This window comes from Abramis brama (assembly GCF_963993115.1).
Source record: "Abramis brama genome assembly, chromosome: 24".
Classification (NCBI taxonomy): Eukaryota; Metazoa; Chordata; class Actinopteri; order Cypriniformes; family Leuciscidae; genus Abramis; species Abramis brama.
In genome coordinates, this window is record NC_139986.1 from 19,771,553 (window position 1) to 19,794,157 (window position 22,605).

Here is a 22,605-nt window from a genome sequence, read left to right on the forward strand (position 1 = left end):
AGTTTCTTTAAAGTATTTTGTACTCATTAACACAAGGGTGCTGGTAATAATAAAGCAAATGAGAGAAAAATAGCAAAAGATTTGAGTATGAGCAGCCCAACCTGGTTTGTTGGTTAGATTAGTTTATACCAGATAAGACCAGCAAACAAATTTAGGATAGTTTAACTTTTTTTTTGTTGGTGTGTTGATGGAAAGAGAGAGTGACTGACAAGGAAAGAAATCAGAATTTCCCATGAACTGCCTCTTGTGCCCAAAAAAAGGAGACCCATTCTCGACCTAAGACTCAGAGCAAACCCAACAGTTCATTTCCATTAAATGTAAGTCCATTACCTTCACTGAACAGCCTGGATCCAGCAAGCTTCTGGAAGAAAAAAAGAATAGCTTTCTGGGAAATTGACATGGGCCTCCATTTTAACCACCCTCTGGAGAAAGGTGCCTTTACTCATTGCCCGATAGGCTGTCAAGCTCTTAACTCCTCAGGCGATTGTCTTAAGATTAAATATATTTTGGATTGAATGCCTGACCATAAAAAAAGATGGCAGAATCAAGGTTGGAAATGCCAGCCGAGAAACTGCCACCAACACAAACGGACAGCTATAAGGTATAATAGACCTACATAGGCGTTTACCAGCCTCAAAGTTTGGGCAGTCTGTCAGGCAATGTCGAGGACGCCTTTCTCCAATGTGCATTCTAACTCGCTTCATTTAAAGTATCCAGCATATAAAAAAAAGCACATGTATATACAATAAATACAGCATGATTACATCCATAAAAGTTTATTGACTCTAGGTATAACCACACTTAAATCTGGATAAAGCAATAACTCTTTTTAAATAATGTCATAAATAAAGTAAACTTTACCAGGTTGTACGCTAAACACAACACATAGGAAACTGCACTGCCTAAATTACATGCCCTATTCATAATAAAGACAGGCAGCAGCACAGATATTGATGAACTAGATTGTTGTACGACAACTTTGTTAAAAAATGGGCTGCTAAAGAAACATAACATGATTTGCACTAAAATAATAATAACTTTGATATATTACTAAAGTAAAATACCAATAGACATCTGTTCTAGTAGCTCTATATCCACTGGTAATCACTTTCTCTAAGAGCTAATGGATTCCCATGATTCCCATGGACACATTAGCACCTGAGTCACTCAATCAAAATCAAGCTAATATAGTCTTAGATTACATACAGAATGAAATGTGCTCCATTATGTCAGTCATACCTGAAATATCAATGTACATCATATAATACACATCTTATCATACAATAAACACTCTTCTGGTCATTCAGTGTTCTTAAAAATCTCACATAAAGCGTCTTTGTGTTTGCTGAGCGCCTGAGAGCGGCCTTTCTGACAGTTGAAACACTGACATTAAATCATTTGGCAGCTTTGGTTTAGAAAAAAAAAAAAAAAAAAAAAAAAGTGATTGTGGTGTATCTACAAGCCATGTAGCTTTGAAAGTTTATAAAGATGGACGACCTCCTGAACTTTGACATACATGTAATATCAGGAGTTGAGCTGCTGCTTCTGACAGATGCTGGGTTGAGTTCAGGGCAACAGCTTTTATCGGCGAGTCCCTGGGCTGAGACCAGCGGTGTCGTGGTGACCTTGGCTGTCATAAAAACTCACTGTTGCTTGACACAAATGTCCCTAAACCCGCGGCAATGCACAGGACGACTGCATGGCAGCTTGTAGAAATGGAAAACTTGAGTCCAAACGGAGGTATACAATACTAAAAAATCCGTAAAACTTCAGATTAAGCATAAAAGATGAACAGCACACCTTCTGCACGGGTACACAATCACTTGTTAGTGCCGACTCTGCTCGCTTAAGGATGCAAATCTTTGCTAGGAGCATCCCGTGTGAATCTGTTTTTGACTATGAACTCTCATTTGCGTAGAGACACATAATTTCACCTCATATTATCAGGAAACTGTAGTGAAGAGAGAACTTCCACAATCCGACTCAAGTTACAGAAATAATGCTGCTTCTGGATAATGAAGCCTGTGCTATTTTCTACCAATCAAAGCACACACACTTCACCGAATGTTCATCCGTTATCAGAGGCCCAGTTTAGCAAGGTGTTACTCTCGGTCAAGAAGCGTTTACAGCACAGGCGCAGAAATATTCCAGGTTCAAAACAAGCTGAACACTATCTGCAGCATTTTTGGCATTCTGTAAATTACTACATTCAATTATTTTGACTCTTTTCTGATTGGGACAAGGCAATGGACCACAATAAATGTTAAAATAATGTTTAAAACTATCATAAGAATAAGAATTTTTACTAAATATAATAAGTTATTATTATCATTATGATTAGAGATGCACTGATATATTTAAACTGGCCAAAATGGATGTCAATCATTTCTTTTTTTTCTTTTTTTTTTAAATACTGTTTTAAATAAATGAATATTCTAAATAAGTTACAAAAAAACACTTAAAACTGAACTCAGTTCACATACATTTGCATTCAATTTAGGCATCACGACATTATATTGTACTACTGAATTAAATATTTAATATTTGCTGATGTGTATCCCACTGATAAAATAAATAAATAAAATTCTAATATGGTACCAATTAGTCTATGCATCCCTAATAATATTAATAATAATAAGGTTTCACAAACAACTACAGCTCAAAATGAAAGAATGGTTTACTAACCTTGTCTGTGCATACTGTATGACCTTGTCATATCCAGTCTTAACTTCTGACTGTGTGAAGTCTGTGAACATTTACCGTAACTTTTTTTCAAATAAGTGTAAGTACAGCAAAAAGGGTTATTTTAGAGACAAATCCACCCTCAGGAATTACCAGAAGATCTGTTCCTAGAAAAGTCTCACAACTTTATAGACATATGTTTGTATGGAAGAATTGATATAAGCACCTTAACAAGAATCCAAGCTGCACATTCCTGCCTGAAAATGTTCTATTGCCTTGTCCCATAGACTTCCATTGTGAGAGCATTACTATGAATCAAAATGACTGACTGTGGTGACCAACACCAAGCCACAGAAGCTGTGAATAGAAATGAACTTATTTTGAACCAGGAATATTTCTTTAAATGCCTTTTCTTGGTATATCCAAAGACCCTGCGGAGATTGTGGTTAGATGAGGTAACCACATTAGTTTTCCATGTTCATGCACACGCACACATCTTCCAACGCAAACGTACAAATGCTATAAGTCGGGGCCAGCCGATGTATAACAGCAGATCATAAATATATAGTATGATACAGTAGAGTATATGGTATGCTAAAGTGGCATATAAACATGGCAGATAACTTGTGTGATGACCGTCTGCGTGTCCACTGTGAGATTTGCTTCAAAAAGACAGCCAAACACAGGTACAGCAGCACAACAGAGTGACAGTCAGTGCGTTTAGCGTTCAAAGGCCGCCTCAGACATGCATTTCCTCTCAGAGTTCAGTCCGAAGCTTCCATTTCCATGATCAAGTGCTCTGGTTCCTGTCTAGAGGTGTGCCAGGTTTGTTCTCGGTGCGACGGCATTGTCTCTCCTCGTCTGAGCCGCTTGGAGGACTCGTAACCATGGCAACCACGTGTGCAGAAGTGGCATACTCTGAAGCCCGTTGGTTGTGAGTTGAGCCATTGAGAGTGATTTGTTTGTACAGATATTTGTGCCTGCGTAAACAATGTTTTCAAGTATTTAAAAAGCACAAGTAGATTGAGTCTGCGATTGCTCTCAGGATGGGAAAGTACAAGGAAAAGTGAGAAGGGAATTTGTGTTAAAGGACATTAATCTGGGTAGATGCGGTATCAAATCTGACGTGAATGAAAACGAGACTGTGAGGGATAACAGTACAATATAATTAATAATTATAATATATCTTCATAATCTTTGTGATTATACAATAATCACAGATAGTAAAAGTATAGCTGATACAATATTTTCATGCCCAAAATTTAAATTCTATGCATTTTTTTCTAAATAATAATAATAATAATAATAAAACACTAAAATCAATTGTTTAAAATACACTTTTAATGTGAATTTAGGCATCATAAAATTATAATGTACAATATGAAAAATGGATATTCATTTTGAGATTTAACAGTGTTATTAAATCTTTGAACTTGAACTTTTGGTGAGCATTTGATGATAGCTGATCCAATTTGGAATCGTTTAAAAAACGTATATACTAATATATTAGTAAGATACTAATATATTGTGATCCCAAGAAAATATGTCAACCACATAAACAAAAATAAAACAAATGCCAGAAAGCTCACACAGACAGGTAAAGCCCTTTTTCAAATCAAGTGGGGTCAAAACATTAACTATTACTGGCAGATGTCATCTTATTGTGATTCTTAAAGGTTTTCATCAGATATTCTAGAACATAAACACTATTTTTCATAACTGAGCTGATTATAAAATTATCAGCACATAATGTAATATAGCATATAATTATCAGCACATATAATCAGAACATAACTGATTATAATATTACCCAAAGGCCCAGATTATATGCACAATAAATTAAGACAATTTATTGTGCATATAATATGGGCCTCTGGGTAATTTTATAATAATTACTAAATAATGTAACTGCATTTTCAAATCATGCATCAGTGCATCATCATATCCCTAAATGTTAATTCTGTACATATCCCTCACAGCCACATCATTAAAATATCAGATTATTAGTCCATAAACACCAATTCACCCCATACTTTATCTTGAAGGTCCGTGCAAGTGAGCGACAACTACTTCAAATAATGTGGTGTTATTTTTGTGTCTGAAGTGTGCATCAGACGTGAGTCTCGATGTAGGAGTGCGTGTGCGAGAGGGAGGGCGTGCGGGGGGCAGGTTCAGGCGTGGTGGCAGGGCTGGGCTCAGAGGCAGGGCTGGGCTGACGGTCCCGCTGGGGCTCTCCTGAATACAGCTCCATGTAAACTTTCTTCCATTCCTGGAACTCTGAGGACGTGAGTTTAGGATTGGCCAGCAGCTTGTCAATCATTGCTACCTCGCCCTCCCTGTCCTATGGGAGTGAAGAAAGAGAGCAGTGGAGGGTGGGCATTACAGATACAGTCTCCTTCATACAGTGGATAGGATGTCATAAAGCACGCCATAGGCGGTTAGCGTAGACGTGAAGCGATGTGGACTCAGCCTAGATGAGCAGAGCGGCACACACACGCAAACACACATAGCATGCTCAGACTTGACTGGAGTCCTCTGGCACTGTGGAGCTTTGTGCCCCCAATTAACCTTCTTTCATTCAAGTCTGAGTGATAAGGGATCCTTATAATACCCACAATGCAACGGAAGGCTCTGCCCCAACATAATTAGGACGGCAAGGGGTTTGGGGGTGGGGGTGGGTGTGGGGGGGGTGCAAAGGCAGAGCTACAGACACACAGCAGAGGCACAGACCGACTGACCCAACCACAGGCAGACCTAATGGCACCAAACCAGATTAACCCACATTGAAAAGCAGGGTTCAGAGCAGGGTTTGGCCATACCAAAGATCATTATGTCATCAAAGATGGTTATCAGCTGGTCAAAATGGTGATTAGCTGGTCTTACGTGGTCATTAACTGGTCTAAGATGGTCCTTAGCTGGTCTAAGATAGTCATTAGCTGGTTTAAGATCCTCATTAGCTGGTCTAAGATGGCCTAAACTGGTCGACATGGTCATAAGCTGATCTAAGATGGTCATTAACTGTTTTAAACTGGTCATTAACTGGTCTAAAATGGCTGTTAGCTGGTTTAAACTAATCATTAACTGGTCTAAGATGGCCATTAGCTGGTTTACACTGGTCATAAACTGTCATTAGCTGGTTGTGAGTGTCATTAGCTCATCAATAATGATCCATCGTAAATCTTAGGTTTTGGAACCTTTTTTGGTGCTATTGAACAGCTGTTTATTACGCCCACAATGCAACGCGAGGCTCTGCCCCAACATAATAAGCACAGCACAGCAGCTGGAGGGTGGGGGAGATGGGTCACAGCAGAGCCATGGGTCGACTGACCCAACCACAGAAGACCCAATTGCACCAAGCAGAGCCAAAACCAGACTAACCCACACAGATAAGCAGGGTTCAGAGCAGAGTTTGGCCATACCCTCCTCCCACACCAGACAGAGAACTCCGTCTAACATGGATGGGATTCTGGGATAGCAGTTTGGCTTAGTAAACTGTATAAAAATGAAAAAAAAAATGAAAAAAAATTCCTGCTGTCCCCAGAACCCCACAGACATCAGACAGATGGAGAGGGACGGACGGACAGACGCGACAGATGAAACAAACAGGCACACATGGTTTCAGAGGGACCCATGCGGCAGCAGAGGTCAGATACCTTTAGCGTGCTCTGCAGGATGCGGAGATGATGCAGTTTGTCATTTAGCTGTGGATCGTTGCAACGCCGAATGAAAAGGTGTTTGTACTCCAGACGGGTGGAAAGGCGGTGCTCACCAATGGGCGACAGACTGGCACGCTCCAGCGCCCGATACAAATCACCGAGCGAATCCGCCTGCCGATGGCACTCCGGCTCCCCGCCTGTGGGGGGCGCCACAGAAAGCCAGGGTTAAAGAGGGGTGGCTCCACCAGTAAAGAGCTAGCTATTCAACATGATTAGCTGGTTCAAGCTGTCAACCATGGTCAAGATGGTCATTATTTAGTAATATCATTTGGACATTAACTCATCTACGTTGGTTATTAGCTAGTTAACATGGTGATTATTTGTTTGTCTAAGATGGTCACTAGCTAGTCTAAGGTGGTCAGTAACTGGTCTAAAATGTTCATTAGCTGGTCTAAGCTAGTCATTAGTTGCTTTAAGCTGGTCATAGCTGGTTTGAGCTGTTCATTAGGTCTAACATGCTCATAAGCTGGTTTAAACTGGTCATTGACTGGTCTAAGATGGCCATTATCCAGTTTAAACTGGCCATTAACTGGTCTAAAATGGTCATTAGCTAGTCTAAGATGGTCATTAGCTCATCATTAATGATCCATCTTAGATTTTTTTTCTGCTATCGACCAGTTCGGACCAGCTAATAGCCAGTTTAGAAGTGCTAGTAAACAGTACTAGATGATCAAAAATGGGTTTGATGATCAAAGATGAGTTTTGTAACATGGTGGCTGGCCCACCAGCTAATGGTCAGTATAAACCAGCTAGAAACCATGCACCAAAAAACAACAGCATTAACATGCAAAATGGCAAAACTACAGAATCACATTTTGATGAAATTACAGTATGCTGAAAAATGGGTTTTGGGATGGCAGAAACCTAATAATGGACAGTAAGACTAGAAGACAGATTTCAGCACTGTTCATGACATGTTCAATATGACATGTTCATTTCATCAACGCAAGAGAAAAACTCAGGTTTGGCAATCAATCACTCTGCCGAGTAGGTGGCATGTTGCTTATTTCTTTGATGTTTCTGTCTGCGTGTGACTGTATGCTGGTGCTCATGTGTTAGTCCAGAAATAAGTTGAATCACTCATGTCCTGTTGTTGGAGTGTTTGTGTAGGTAAAACATGTGGGCCATGGACAGTATCTAGTGCTGGGTGTTATTGGCAGATATTACATGCGTTTCTTATGATCAGCCTTCACGAACCCGCAGTTTACAGTGTGTGGGCGAGTATATACCCACTATTCTGAACAACCACAAGAGGGCAGCAGTCCCACACAGCTCCTCCCAGCACATGCTGCAGATGCAGGGTATATTTGCATGTGGCATTTAGCAAGGGAATGTAGTTTAAATAAATACAATATAAGGAGGAGAGTTTAGTAGTTTACAAAAAAATATATATATATCTAAATGATTATCAATTTAAGCATTTTCCATTTATGCACCAAAGACCCCAATGACTGTGGGAAGAATATTATGTTTTATTGTTTGTTATGTACGAATTTTAGATTTTATTTATATAATAACAACCGATACGGACTCTACTACCTGTCAGGCCACGTTTTGAACCTCTTTATTATATTTCTAACTATTTCCCAATGACTGTGGGAAGAATATTATGTTTTATTGTTTGTTATGTACGAATTTTAGATTTTATTTATATAATAACAACCGATACGGACTCTACTACCTGTCAGGCCACGTTTTGAACCTCTTTATTATATTTCTAACTATTTTTATTGGTTGTTTATCATTTTGTGTGCAAGTTATTGCTGGCAAGCCTTGCTTTTGTTAAATGCCTGCAATAATTGTAAAGAAAAAGCATTTTAACGACCGCTTGGTTAGCTATGTGATGAATTGCAATAACAACGACTCAACATGGGTAGATCAATAAAGTTTTAAAGCTCTTTGTGATCTTTTTGTAACTTGTTTAATGGCACAGAACTCTCTAGTAGTGCAGAAAAACTTTCCAGTTGCTGGGAAACATGTGATTGAGAGTCACGATCAATAGGCCAAGCCTCTCTTTTCTCTTCAGTATGTAGTACAGCACGCATGGGCTCCGTGGATGACTAACATATGCCCCCAACTCCTCCAGAGAGAGATAGAGACAGAGTGATATAAAAGACACAGATAAGAGGGAGACTCATTAAAAGCCACTGGGATTATATATAGACTGCTGCAGGAGATCCGTCTGAGATGACGAAAAAGGGGAATATTAGAAGAGAGAGTTAGACAGGGCACTGCAAAAGGGGGCAGACGGGAAGTGAGACAGGCAGATCGGTGGTGAGGGAGGAGATGGGCAGTGAGATGGGGAAAATAGATGGTGAGATGGCAATGAGCCATGAGGCGATAGACTGCGAGACGAGGGGAAGATGAAAAGTAATACGGCGAGATAAACAGAGTGGTAATCCAACAGCAAGTGAGAGGCTTCCTGGGAGGTTTGTGGAGAGAAATGTGTCAATCTGGACACCAGGCCAAAATGGGACAGAATTAATAGCCCATTCAGAATTTATTGTTACGGTTTAAGCATAAATCCATGAGATAGAGCATTTCAGACATTAAAAAAGTAAAAGAGGTGGCCATGTTTAAAAAGTAGTTAAATTTATTAATAAGAATCTGAATAAACAATTATTCCTCCAAGTAATATAGTTCATTAGCATTCAACAGAGGGTCCCCAAACTTTTGTCAGCCAAAACTGACGTAAACTATTTACTTGAAGGATATTTTAGGTTCTAATTTAAATAATTTAACATATTTGCATGTTTATAGTTCTCTGATGACAGTTAATGGTCACATGACAAGCAGATAAACAAATAAAATATATTTTTTTTATATTGTTTGTAGTAAGTGTTGTATTTAAATTGTTTTTATTTTAAAAATATTTATTGCAATTTTTGGTCAGACCTTATATTAGGTGTCTTTGTAAGGTGACTATATAGGTGACTTTTTTCTCGCAATTCTGACTTTTTTTCATGCAATTGCGAGTTTATATCCCGCGATTCTTTTCGCAGAATTGTGAGATCTAAACTCGTTTATAACACTCATAAAATAAAATAAAAATGCACTTATTGTGTTCATGTTGTATTGTAAAACAGTTTTGCTACTATTGAGATATGGGTAAGGTTAGGGACAGGTTTGATGGTGTGAGTAGGTGGTGGGTTGAAAGGTAAAGGAAAGTGTCAACAGTGTAATTATAGATGTAATTACATTGAGGTAATTATAATATAAGCACAATGTTGAAACATGTATGTACACAATAAGTGCACTGTATCAAATAATTAATTTATAAATGTTAGTACATAGTAGTTAAAGACACCTAATATAAAGTGGGACCTCATTTTCAATTGATTTTTTTTTTTTCTTCATTGATTTAATCAATTATTAGCTTTTCTTCAACTCACAAACCCCCTGGAGTTCCCTCACGAAACCCAGTTTGGGAAACCCTTAGTTTAATCTGAAACAAATTTTGGGGGAAATATTATGTTAAACAAAAATTAAATATTAATTACATTTTTGAATTAATATTAAATGAAAAATTTATATGAATACATTAATAAGTTATAGTACAAATAATAGATGTTCCTGAGAAAAAAAATTATAGTTAAGAAGATAAAGTTCTGCTAAATGTATTATTGTCCCTCAAGGGAACTATTAAAATGTTGTAAATTAAATCTGCTTTTTCCTCTTTGTCGCCATCTCTGTTCGAAATATGCAATTGCAGTTATCCGCGGAATTATCAACTTTACGTGGGTCGTATCTTGGCACGGCACAGCGCGGATGAATCCAATGTTTTTCTGTAGCCACTCCGAAGTCCGAAGTCTTTTGCATTTTCAACAGGTGAATCTTTAGTTGTCACTGGTGATTGTCGTTTGAACCTTTCTGGATCCGCCATCAAATTGAGAAAAGGCTATAAATCTCCACCTCCAACATCCTCACACGCAATATAGCCTACTAGCCGAGACTCCTTCTTTATGTGTACAGATGTGACGTAATGACGCAAAGACATGCACGAATTTCCCGTGGAAATCCACCAGTACCACTGGAATTAGAAACATTATTACAAGCTTACCGTTTTGAATCGAGCTAAGTCAAGCAGAAAGTTTTGAACACTGGCTAGTTATGTATTTGCTCAAAAATTTATTTTGGATCATTTTTAACCCAAAAAAGTTACGGACTGCAGCTTTAAATTTTTAAAATGCAATTTTTTATTTTTTGAGTATCATGGTGTCTGTTTTTGATATTCTTTTTAATCAAATGTAATCATATATAACCTCAAGAGGACAGGCTTACAGAAATGGAGGATAAAGATGAACTGTTGTTGGAAATCAAAACCAAGTTAGGAAAAGTAAAGTGAAATGGGCCAGGAGCTTGTGTCAGAACCACACCAATACGGCAGGTTTAAAATGAGTTTCATGGGAAAGAGCATGCAGCTATTTCTAGAAGAAGATGCCTGCATGTGCATGTGTGTATGTAAGAAACGAGTGGACAGATCTCAGTGGGGAACCTCACAGCACAGCTAAAAAAATCCTGCAACTCAGGCACTGTTTATGCTTCATACAGCACCAACACACACTCAAACAGAGAAAGAGAGGAAGATGCAGAAGCCAAGAAAACAAGGGAAGAGATAGACGTAAAAAGAGCCACAAATCCATGCGCATGTCCCTCTCTGAGTGCACTGCTCTTAACAATTTAATACTAAAGCACTCAAATTCACACATGCACTAAAATAACTCTGCTGTGCCTCCTGTTCTCATAATCAGAGGGGCTATTAAAATCTAATATAATTGTGGTAAAGAGGTTTTAGTGGGCTGATTTGAGCCGACCTGGTTTATTTTCTTTAAAGCACAGCTTCTCACATTGCAAAATCATAACAAAGGGAAGATTTACACTACCTTTGCATAAGCATGAATTTTGAATGTTACTCATTTGAATTCATAAATTGACAGTCCTAATTGAAATAAATTACTAAAATAATAAAAATAAATAAATAAGTCAATTATAATAAATAAAAAATATAAACACAAAATTTATATATATATATAAATAATATATATATAATTTTCTATGTATTATTATTATTTATTTAATTATTTATTTCAATTAGGGCTGTCAATTTGAGATTTTAAAATATTTTAATTTAGGTATATTACTTGGGAATATACATACAGTATACACACACACACACATATATAGGACTGTCAATTATAAAAAAATATTTAATTATGGAATTAATGGGTCAGGGAATTTAAAAAATAAATAAATATATAAAAATAAATGAAAAAATAAATAAATAAAAATTAATATTAAAAATGTATTTTTATATAATCAACAAATTTATAATACACATTATTTTAATACAAATATGTTGACCCACCGTTATTGATGCAGTTAGAACGGCTGAGCTCCCTGCGGCTGGGGTCCCGCTGTTCTGCCATGGTGGCAGAGGGTGTGAGGAGGGCATGCAGGCCGCTATCCCGAGGCAAGGTGAAGCTGCGGGGTTTCCCGACTATGTTAGCAGGGTCTCTGAGCCTCTCCCCTTCAAGCATGGGGAAGGGACCGTAATGTTCCTGCATCAGTGTGCGTTGGGCAGGCAGAGTGGATTGGCGGCGATATTCTGGAGACAGACCCGCCCCTGGTTCACAGAACACAGCATCTTCTAGGGGCAGGGTCTGCAGGTAGTGGAGGCCCGAGCTGGTCAGAGGGGTTTCAATCAGGTCCTGCCATGAACGGCGCTGACTGGCGGACTTCCGTGCAGGGGAACCTCCACCGCTGCTGCTGCCCCCTTGAGGTTCGGAGCGGTACTCCTCATAAGAGGAGCGAGACTGTGAAGTTTCTGTGGATGAGAGGCGGCCGTGCTTTGGTTCTAGGTAAGGACTGGCAACACTCACCGGATTCTGGGTCAGAGAAAAAGAAAAAAGGACAGAAAAGAATAAGGTAAACATTAGGTTAAACTCAAGTATTTTTGCAGGAAGCTTTTAAACAATATCACTCTCATTCAAAGGAAAAGCAAAGAAAAAACGTGACCAAAATGACTTTATAACTACAATTTAATTTAATGCTCATCATGAAACTATATTTTCAAAGGAATAAAGCATTCATGAATTTTAAATTCACTAGGCTTACAAATCATGAATGAGCATGACACTTTTGCTCATTCTGTACGTCTCACCTTTAGGTAAAAGGCAATAAAGTGTGCTAATGAAGAAACTCAAAATATAGGCCAGGCACCTGAATAGCCACTCTCATCTAAGACAGGCAGATGAATAATGAACAGAGAGATCTCTAGTTTCTGTGAAAAGTGCCGAATATAGAAAAATGGAGGAACAAGGGACAGAGGTGTGGAGGGAGAACCTGACGCTGTGTTAGTAGGCTCTAAATATTGACCAACTGCTCTTTCTGCTTTCATCCAATTGGCAAAAGAACAGGTTTATAGACCAATAGACAGATAAATACAGTAGATGCTGTTTTGAAATGTGGTGAAAAACAACCAGACAACTCTGGAGGTCTCTCGGTTAACAATGTCAAAGTCCCCTTATTCGTTTATCTCTGGGAACAATGTGTGCGTGTAGAAGGACTGGAGGGGGCCTTGCGGAAAGAAAAAGAAAAACGTTTAATTCAAGTTTCTTTGTTTGCTCTTAAATAGGCATTGCTGCTGTGTGTGGCCTCTAGCTGACCTGCCCTGCAGTACTGCACTGAAAATACACAAAAAACAGTGACTGTGCACACAAATTTAACCACATACATTCAGGAACGTGTAGACATCATATACTATAATCCGTTCAATATAAAAGAGGAATACTCAACTTCCTGCTTGGAAAATTATATATATATATATATATATATATATATATATATATATATATATATATATATATATAAGTGAAATATCACTTGAGCATGTTCCTGACAGATCTCGTGAGACTCGCCAAAAAGGAAATAAATATCTCATACTGTCTATCAAAAGCACAGAGTAAATGACAGTACAGTGACTCACAAAGACTGAGAGATAAGTACAGACGGACAGATAAGACTCAATCTCCTCACATCTCAACAGTGGGCTTAGAGTTGAGGTGGTCTGACTCATTCGCACACACACACAGTCACTCAGTGACGTGGTAAGGCCAGGTCTGGGGGACGGCACTACAAAACAGCTCTTTTACCAATGCCAAATGTCAAGCATTATGAGTCTGTGCTATTGTGTGGGATTACACAATGAGAGGGAGCTGGTATATCTGTGTGCATGCTGGATGCTGACTCACTGAGGGTGGCCGAGGGTACGTGTCATAAGGGGGCGGTGGGCTGTCTTGCTTGGGCGTCGAGGGCGTCTCATTGTCTTCGTGTTCACTTTCACTCCAGTAGTCTAAGAGAGAGAGAGGGGCATGCAGGCAGTCATTAGCTTGTTGCAAAACATTTCCATAAAGTAAACAATAATTAAATTAAAGCCTCAGAGATCATGTGGGGCACAAAGACAGATGCAGGACCTACAGTAAAACATCTTACTGAACAGTTCCAAGGCGTTCACTAGAACCTATCCTGAGATGTGATGTCGAAGGCAGGAGAGAGGAAAAACTAGGCCATTTTAAGCTTTTAAGAGCTGTCTGAAGGAAAAAAACTTAATGAAATATTAGTGGCTAATTTTGAATTAACAAAGGAGAAAGATGTTTTTAAGGACAGTATCTACCAGAAGGTGGTAACCAACTAACCAGCCATACTTTAACCCCCTTTGGTTGTGCATGTCGACTTGTTGTGGATCACTACAATTCACCTAAAAAAAAAAAAACTCACTTGCTTTCTCTTTCTGTTTGTCTTTTTCCATTGTGCAATTTTTACTCCTTTGATGTGTATTTAGGAAACCCTTTAAAGTCAAACATTTTTCTTGTACATTTTTATTCAAAATGTCATAACTCAATCTTCCAGTGACAACGCCAAACATTATGCAAGTGTTCTCTAATCATTTTGCCAGCTTAAACCCAGTCCCTCCAGAGGCTTGCCTTCATTTTTGAGTGCAATGCCTACATCTAAAATCCAATTAATGGACGATGCATAAAACCAAGTCTCCGTCCAACATTTTTTTTTTTTCTTGATAATCTTTTACTCTCGTATGTACATCACAATATGGAAGAAAAGATCTGTCAGTACTTCAGTTTCATTGCAACTTTAAGATAATGAACTAAGCTTAATGATTACATGCAAACAGTATGCAACAAGGGGGGGGGGGGGGGGGGTGTGTGTGTGTGTCACCTATACTGACAACCTGTCCTTCTTCTACAAAAAAGTACGAACTTCTGCATCATCAGTAAAGCCTTTAGAGCAGGGCTGGGCAACTCTGGCCCTCTAGATCCACTTCCCGTCCCTTTAGCTCCATCTTTGATCAAACTCACCTGTCTGTAGCTTTCTAGTAACCCTGAAGACCTTGATTAGCTTGTTCAAGTGCGTTTTTTTCAATTATACGTTTCTATGGCACCACTATCAATGCCTAAATTAATCTGCAGCAGTCAGGTGGTACAGCAGTCACATGGTACAAGTAGGAGCTCTCAGACAATTCCCATCTTACAAGCTGTAATTACGAGCTCTACGAGGACATGAACGCTTTTTACAGGTTGAAATCACATAATTGCGGTAATTATGACATGGTGTGAATGGACCTAAACTCTGCAGGAAAGTGGATCTCGAGGGCCAGATTTGCCCAACCCTTTCTTTAGAGTGCAATAAAAGTATGCAAGTTTCCCACGTCATTTGGCTGCATTACCCAAACGCATATTACATCCAAGTAGATCTTACACTCTCAGAAAAAAAGGTACACGGTGGTACAAATAATGTTCCTCAAAGAACAGTTTTGTACCTTTTCAATAATAGTACCTTTAATGGTACAGGAAAGACCACTGATGATACTGTTTGGTACCTGTTAAGGTACAATTGAAATGAAGGTACATAATTGTTCTCACATCAAGGGTACAGTTATGGACCAAATTACTATTTCATTCATGATTGGTTGCTGTGTTGAGTATTTTGCATAGCAACAAGACACTGATTGGTCGAAATCGCTTCAGCCACGGAAATTTCCGAACTGACAGCGGGAAGCAGCTACACGGCTGCAGTGCGGTCGAGATTATTTTATCAAACTTGAAGAAGACGAAATTTAAAGGTGAGTTCTTATAATTTATGTATATATTTAGTTCACAAGTCTAAAATATAAATGTTTCAGCCACTTAACGTTATTTTAGCGAGTTGCTTTGCTCCAAATGCTTTTTAGCCATTTGACTTGTAAGTTATAACGTTACACTTTTTAATTTTTTTAATGCAATTATTGACTATTATTAAGTCATCACGTGTACAATATATGGCGTTTGTTCTCCATTATCCACCATAACGTTAACTGTTAAATGTTAACTTTGCTATTAGGCGACATGAAACTTATTGCCCAAGGTTGCTGCAGCCGTTACTGCATTTTCAAATAGACCGGAGAGCGGGAACTTCGGGAAGCAGATTACGAGCACGGAGCACCACCACAAGCCATGGCCTCCGCCCTCGTCAGAAGTACTTTAGTGGCTGGACTCGAATTATAAGACGAAGAGAAGAGGAAATTCAAAGGTGGGTTTTATGTTTATGTTTAACCAAATAAAATGTATAAAACGTTACAGCTACTCAACATGATAATAGCGAGTGTAACGTTAAATAGCTTATTTGTACGAATCCAGTCAGTGATAGCCGTCTGCATAATTTTTAAAGCAATTGAGTTTCTGTGTCGTAAGTTCACATTTAAAACATTATTGTTGTAAATGAATGCTCAACCAGAGGTGCCATGCTGGTGTAGCCTACTTTACATTAGTCCACAATGCGGTTTTGGAACAACGTGATTGAGCGCCAACGAACAGTGCGCAGATAAAATAGTTGATCACTCGTTCTGTTTTTGAATGCGATGTCATATACTCAGCTAATGTGTCTTTGATTTTTAGATCATGATGGGGTAAACTGCATGGTAAACTGTCAGTGCTGGTCATCTGAAAGTCTTCCTGCGTCCTCAGCTGTGAGGCAAGTATCAGTACAATGTGTTATTTGAGTTTCTTAATCTTATGATATTCTTTTTTCTGATGAGGTTGAATATTTCTAAGACAAAATGTTTGCCATAATGACAGAGTGATGTCAATCTTGATAAAGCACAGTAACTGCACTTCAAATGAACTCTGAAAGATTTCGGTCACTTAACTGAAAGTATATTCACCTAAAACTCTGACACTCACAAAGTATGGTAACGTTAGCATACCGGTACCAAATGTCAATATGAAATGTAATGTGTAAAATGGCAATGTATTTCTGTAGGCTATTTATATTTACATTTTCTATATGATATGTGCAACATCTGGAGCAAAAAAATATTCAAAATCAATAATATAATAATTTGCATTACTACACTAGCTTTAACATAAAATTAAAACATACATTGAATTTTTTTTAAGTTCAAAAATAGAAAATGAAATGTATTACAGAAATTAGATGTTTAAAATGTTCAAGCAAATATTATAGCAAAACTATAATTTAGGTTATTTTTCCTAGTTGCTTTTACACTCAAAGTTAAGGCACTTGATGCAAAGATCATCTTGGAATCCTTTTTTTAAATCCAGATTGAATTTTGCCACGTTCATCGTGGGTATTTAATAAAAATGCAATCATAAGTGTCTTAACTGTGAGTGTAAATGCAATTAAGGAAAATAGCATTTAAATTATCATTTTGCTACAATTTTACGTTGAACATGTTAAAGGGTTAATTAGTTCACCCAAAAATGAAAATTCTTTCATCAATTACGAGCTTTCTGACCCCCCATAGACAGCTAAGCAACTACCACTTTGATGCTTTAAAAAGTTCCTAAAGTGATTGTAAAACTAATCCATATGAATTGAGTGTTTTAGTCTAAAATTTGTGCTGTATGATGAACAGGTTGAATTTAGGCTTTTATTCATCAATTCACATCAGATAATACGGTAAAAGGAAGCTCTAGCATGTTCCCTTGACATGCGAAAACAAATGAGGTTCATTCTCGTGTGTTGCGCAGCACGTTTGAGAAAGAGGTTTGTTCTCACGTGTCAAGCATGTTCGGTTGAGCTTCTGAAATCTGTTCATCATATAAAGCGATCATGTCTTATGAAAATTTGAACTACGGTAAACTGCTCGATTCAAAAGGATTGGTCTTACGATCTCTTTATGAACTTTTTGAAGCATCAAAGTTTTAGTTACATGGACTGTCAATGGGGGGACAGAAAGCTCTCAGATTTCATTAAAAAGATCTTCATTTGTGTTCCAAAGATGAACGAAAGTCTTACAGGTTTGGAACAACATGAGAGTGAATAATTAATGACAGAGTTTTTTTAATTTTTGGTGAATTGTGCCTTTAAACATCTCTAATCATTTTGTAATATGTTTAAATTACCGGTATATGTTAAAACAAGTGTAGGAGATGGCTAATTTAATTATATTATTGAATTTGAATTGTCACTTTGCCCCAAACATTGCACATATGGTATGGAAAATGTAAATTTAAATAAGAACATTGCCATTTTATATATTACATTGCCATTTTGCATATTAAATTTCAAAATGTCTTTTGATACCTGAATGCTACCATAATAAAGAGATCGTAAAATAATTTGAATTGAGCAGTTTAGTCCAAGTTTTTCTGTAGAGATACAATCATTTTATATGATGAACAGATTTAATTTAGGCTTTTATTCACATAAAAATATACATCAATTCACACATCAGTTGCAGTAAACAGAAGCTCAATCATGTTTGCTAAACGTGCGAAAACCGATGATGTTCATTCTCATGTGTTTTGCAGCACGCTTGAGCTTCCGCAAGAACCACTGAGGTTTGTTCTCGCTTGTCAAAGCAAGTGCGGTTGAGCTTCTGTTTGTTCAATGTTTAAATGTGAATAAAATCCTAAATTTAATCTGTTTATTATACTAAGCGGTAGTCTCTTCAGACATTTTTTACCAAACTTCTCAATTCAAATGGATTAGTTTAACATTTTACTTTTCTGGGTATTTTATATGAAGCTTTAAGTGAATCATTTAAAACTTTGTGGGAAATGTAAAAATGCAGAAAGTTTTTTTGTGTGTGAAAATTGTTTTCTTATCTGCATTTCAGTTATTCCAGAAAATGGACCGAATGCATGCTGTGGTTGATTTAAGGTGTTTCCAGGATTTCTTAAAGGTATAGTTCAGTAATTTTTTTTAATTCTGTCATTAATTATACACCCTCATGTCATTCCGAACCTGTAAGACCATCGTTTATCTTCGGAACACAAATGAAGATATTTTTGATGAAATCCAAGAGCTTTCTGTTCCTCCATTGGTAGCCTACGCAACTAAAACATTCAAGCCCCAGAAAGGTAGTAAAGACACCATTAAACTAATCCAAGTGACTCCAGTGGTTTAACCTCAATTTTATGAAGCGATGTAAGCTTTGTTTTGCCAAAAAAAAAAAAGAAGCATAATTTACCTCTATATTTACAAAATAATATTATCTAAAGCACATTCATGGAACAACACCCGGTCTTGAGTCAACACAATTCGCATGCGTCGTAGTGCTCCCCCTAATAAATAAAGTGTTAAATTGTGTTTTTTTGCTAAAACAAAGCACCTGCATCGCTTCATAAAATTGGTTAAACCACTGGAGTCACATGGATTACTTCAATGATGTCTTTCCTATCGTTCTGGGCCTTGAATGTGTTAGTTGCATTGCTCCCAATGGAAGGACAGAAAGCTCTCAGAATTTCATTAAAAATATCTTCATTTGTGTTCCGAAGATGAACAAAGGTCTTACAGGTGTGAAATGACATGAGGGTGAGTAATTAACAAAATAATTTTCAGGTTGAGGTTTTTGAGGTTGTTAATTTGAGGTTGGCTAAGCTGAAATCCGTTATAGAAGCACATTACATGGATGCCAAACGAGATGTTGAAGGATGTGTAGTTCACCCAAAAAATGAAACAGTCAATGGGGCCCCATTGACTTCCATAGTATGAAAAATATTCTATGGAAGTTAATGGGGCCCCATCAACTGTTTAATTTTCGATTCTCAAAATATCTTTTTTGTTCAAGTTAACAGATTTGGAAAAACTTGAGGGCGAGTAAATGACAGAATTTTCAGTTCTAGGTGAACTATCCCTTTAAGTCTAGAAGTGAAATTTGAGCTTGTCATTGGAAGTATAAATTTAATAAATTTACATCTGTCTTTACTAATATTGATTCTTCATTATGTTCAGGAAGAACCGGCTATCTCAACTCACTGTGCAGATCTTGGGAATGTCTTGACTGGACGTGTATTCAGTGAGAGGAGAATCTTCAGCAGTGTAAAAATGGAGGGATCTGAAATTGCCGAGCAGTTCGGGTTGGATGATGGTGTTTTAAAAAGTTAAATAAATGCAAGGGTATTGTGTGAAAAGTGGGGGGAAAAAAACAAGTCTAGCTTTGTTGTAGATAAGAAAATATATTTTATGTACTGTAACATTTTTGCATTTTAAATTCTTTCAAATCTTTTTAAAGAAGTGATATTCTGTTAATTTTGCTAAGTCTTTATTGTATTGTGAAATCTTTGATGTATTTACACAAAGATATACTTTACTGTAAGTTGGAATGAAAGTATTCAAATGTTCATATGAATTTGATATGTATTTACAGAAATTATTAAATTGATGCCTTTTTGATTCAGTTGTTGAATGTGCTTGTTATTCAATAGAAAAATAGCCTTTCTCGTAGGAACAAATTTGACACAGTTAAGGTACAAAGGGGCTTGTCACTGGGGCGGTACCTTAAGAGATCAAATTTGTACCTTTGATAAAAGGTACAATATTGTACCAACAAGTTTTTAAAAACAAAAGGTACATTTTGGTTTGCCCATGGTACAAATCATGTCCTTTAAGGTACAAACTGGAATGGAACAAATTTGTTCCTCTATATTAAGGTACAATTTTGTACCAGTAAAAGGTACCGCCCCAGTGACAAGGGTTTGTACCTTCTTTGGTACAAAATTGTACCTTTTTTTCTGAGAGTGTAGAAACCATAGCCACCAATGATCTCTATGATCTCTCCTCAGGCTTGCAATGCTTTTGGGAAATTATTAGGCCCTCTCTGAATTTTGGTTGGCCCCTCCCACTGATTTGCTCCACTATTCTCTTTTACATTTATACATCTGGGAGACGCTTACATTGAAAGCGACTTACTTTGCATTCAAGGTTCATATTTCCTGGGAATCGAACTTTCAAAACCCATAACCTTCCCACAACGAGTATTCTCACCCTGTTCCTGACGGATTCGCTCTCTTTCTGCATAGCCAGCTGCCGCCATGTTAAGACGACTCAACCATCTGTTCATATCATCCACGCCGTCCGCTGCGAAGTAGAAGCTTTTGATTTTGGGATGGCATGCTTTAAACGCACTGCGAAGGGAGCAAAGATTCAATAAGAATTTGTCAAGCATCATCACATTACTCAAAAGTTCGTAAAGGTACTCACTATTTTTTGCGACATTCACTGGCTCTGTCGATCTTGAACTCGGGGAGGCTGACAAACCCTTCGGCCTTCTCATCCTAAAAGGTGGAGAAAAAAGAGAGAGAGGATTGTGCGGACGCTTCACCCCACTTACACTCTTCTGTAATGTCATTAGGTCCTCATTAGGAGTTACATCTCCTAATTCTCTCCTTTCTTTTCTCTCTCTTTTGGTTCATTCCATTACTTTTTTCCCAGCATTAAATTGCAGCAGCACTGCTGACAGGAGCTCTGCATAAATAAATGAAAAGCATAAATTGTTGCGGCTCTCTGTAAGCCTGTCTGTGTTTACAAAATCCACACAGTAGAAGATCATCAATTATAGCAAAGCCGGACTATGTTGTAGCATTCTCAGTGGACCAAAACCAGGCCGAGAGGAACCCTCCCCTCCCCCATCCTTCCTCCGAAACCCCCAGAACGGCAGCCGTATCCTAGGCCCAGGCTGTGATAAAAAGCGAAGACGCGAGGAGTAATTAATCAAAAAGCAAGTGTTTGTTCGGAGAAGTTCCTTATCTTCATTACAGAAACGCCATGTGTAGAAGAACAGTTTTGTTAGGGTAGATGAGCATTAATCTTATTCCACACAAGAGGGTAAAGCCGCACCAATTAAAGTCTCATCTCTTGATCGATACAGTTTCTGCTGAGCTGGTGGATACGAGAAACAACAAAGATAACTGTATTGGCCCAACACACTCACCTCCTCGTTCATGTACCAGTACAAGCAGGCGCCCTTCAAAACAAACCAGTACTTCTTCCATTTCTGTGAGAAATAGCTCTTAGCATCCTTCTTCTTCCACAGCCAGCCCTCACAATCTCCACGGCCCAGGTCCTTACAGGAGATTCGTCTCTTACTGATGGAGGACAGCGGAGCTGCTGGATGCAATAGAAGAACACAGTATGTGTTAATAAATGTTATAGAATGGATAGTTCTGACTTCAATTCTGATTGGATGAGGCTGTTGTATAACGGCATCATCAATTAATTTCTATATTAAAGGTATAGCCCATCCAAAAACAAAAATTCTGGCATAATTTCTTTATTGTCATGTTGTTTCAAACTAGTATGACTTTCTTTCTTTTGTAGACCACAAAAAGACAAGTGCAGGATGTCCATGGTACTCTTTTCCTTCCAATGAAAGTGAATGGTGACCAGTGAACACCACAAAATGAAAAAAAAGCATCATAAATGTAATCTATTTGGCTTGTGCACAATACTTAATAATAAAATAATAATAAATAATAAAAGCCGTATGATAACTTTGCATGAGAAAAAGGCCAAAATTATGAAAATTTCCCCATCCACCATGGCTCTCATATCTCATTCAGCGTTTTGATTATGCACATTTTTAAACTTGCCATGTCATGAATGATTATGAGACACATGAGAAGCAATGATGTTTGGCATGCCACGTCTTTATGCACCATATTTGTAACTGAGATTTGAAATCTTTGATTCAAAAATAGATTAAAATGATCAGTAAATAACAACTTGAGTTTTGGTCTTTTACTCACACAAATTGCTTCATTAGACTTGGAATATCATATGGCTTCAGAAGACTTAAAATATAACATTAATACAGGCGTATAAATCACTTATGCTAGTTTTTGTCTTTTTTGGGGGGACAATATTACCTCCATAGTACAGAAAACAGGCAGTGTAAGCATCTCATTTTGTG

At 37.7% G+C, this 22,605-nt stretch overlaps 1 protein-coding gene and 1 long non-coding RNA gene across 11 annotated transcripts in view; one reads left to right on the top strand and one right to left on the bottom strand.

Annotated features, from left to right (window-relative positions):
• Positions 1 to 4,254: 4,254 nt before the first annotated feature.
• cnksr2a (connector enhancer of kinase suppressor of Ras 2a) overlaps positions 4,255 to 22,605 on the bottom strand; it is an 86,612-nt gene continuing 68,261 nt past the window's right edge. For 5 of the 10 annotated variants that reach the window (XM_084102259.1, XM_084102258.1, XM_084102261.1 and 2 more), the window contains 7 exons: positions 21,628 to 21,803; positions 20,898 to 20,971; positions 20,682 to 20,821; positions 13,649 to 13,749; positions 11,764 to 12,283; positions 6,336 to 6,535; positions 4,255 to 5,023 (listed from right to left, as the gene is read on the bottom strand). In XM_084102259.1, coding sequence (XP_083958385.1) covers positions 4,793 to 5,023; positions 6,336 to 6,535; positions 11,764 to 12,283; positions 13,649 to 13,749; positions 20,682 to 20,821; positions 20,898 to 20,971; positions 21,628 to 21,803 — 1,442 coding nt within the window. In that variant the 3' untranslated portion in view covers positions 4,255 to 4,792. The remainder of the gene's footprint in view (positions 5,024 to 6,335; positions 6,536 to 11,763; positions 12,284 to 13,648; positions 13,750 to 20,681; positions 20,822 to 20,897; positions 20,972 to 21,627; positions 21,804 to 22,605) is intronic. The other 5 variants (XM_084102260.1, XM_084102257.1, XM_084102256.1 and 2 more) reach the window with 3 other exon arrangements.
• On the top strand, positions 15,186 to 20,441 carry LOC311075121. Its single transcript, XR_014604421.1, has 4 exons — positions 15,186 to 15,980; positions 16,346 to 16,421; positions 18,532 to 18,597; positions 19,650 to 20,441. It is a non-coding gene; the product is annotated as an uncharacterized lncRNA (long non-coding RNA).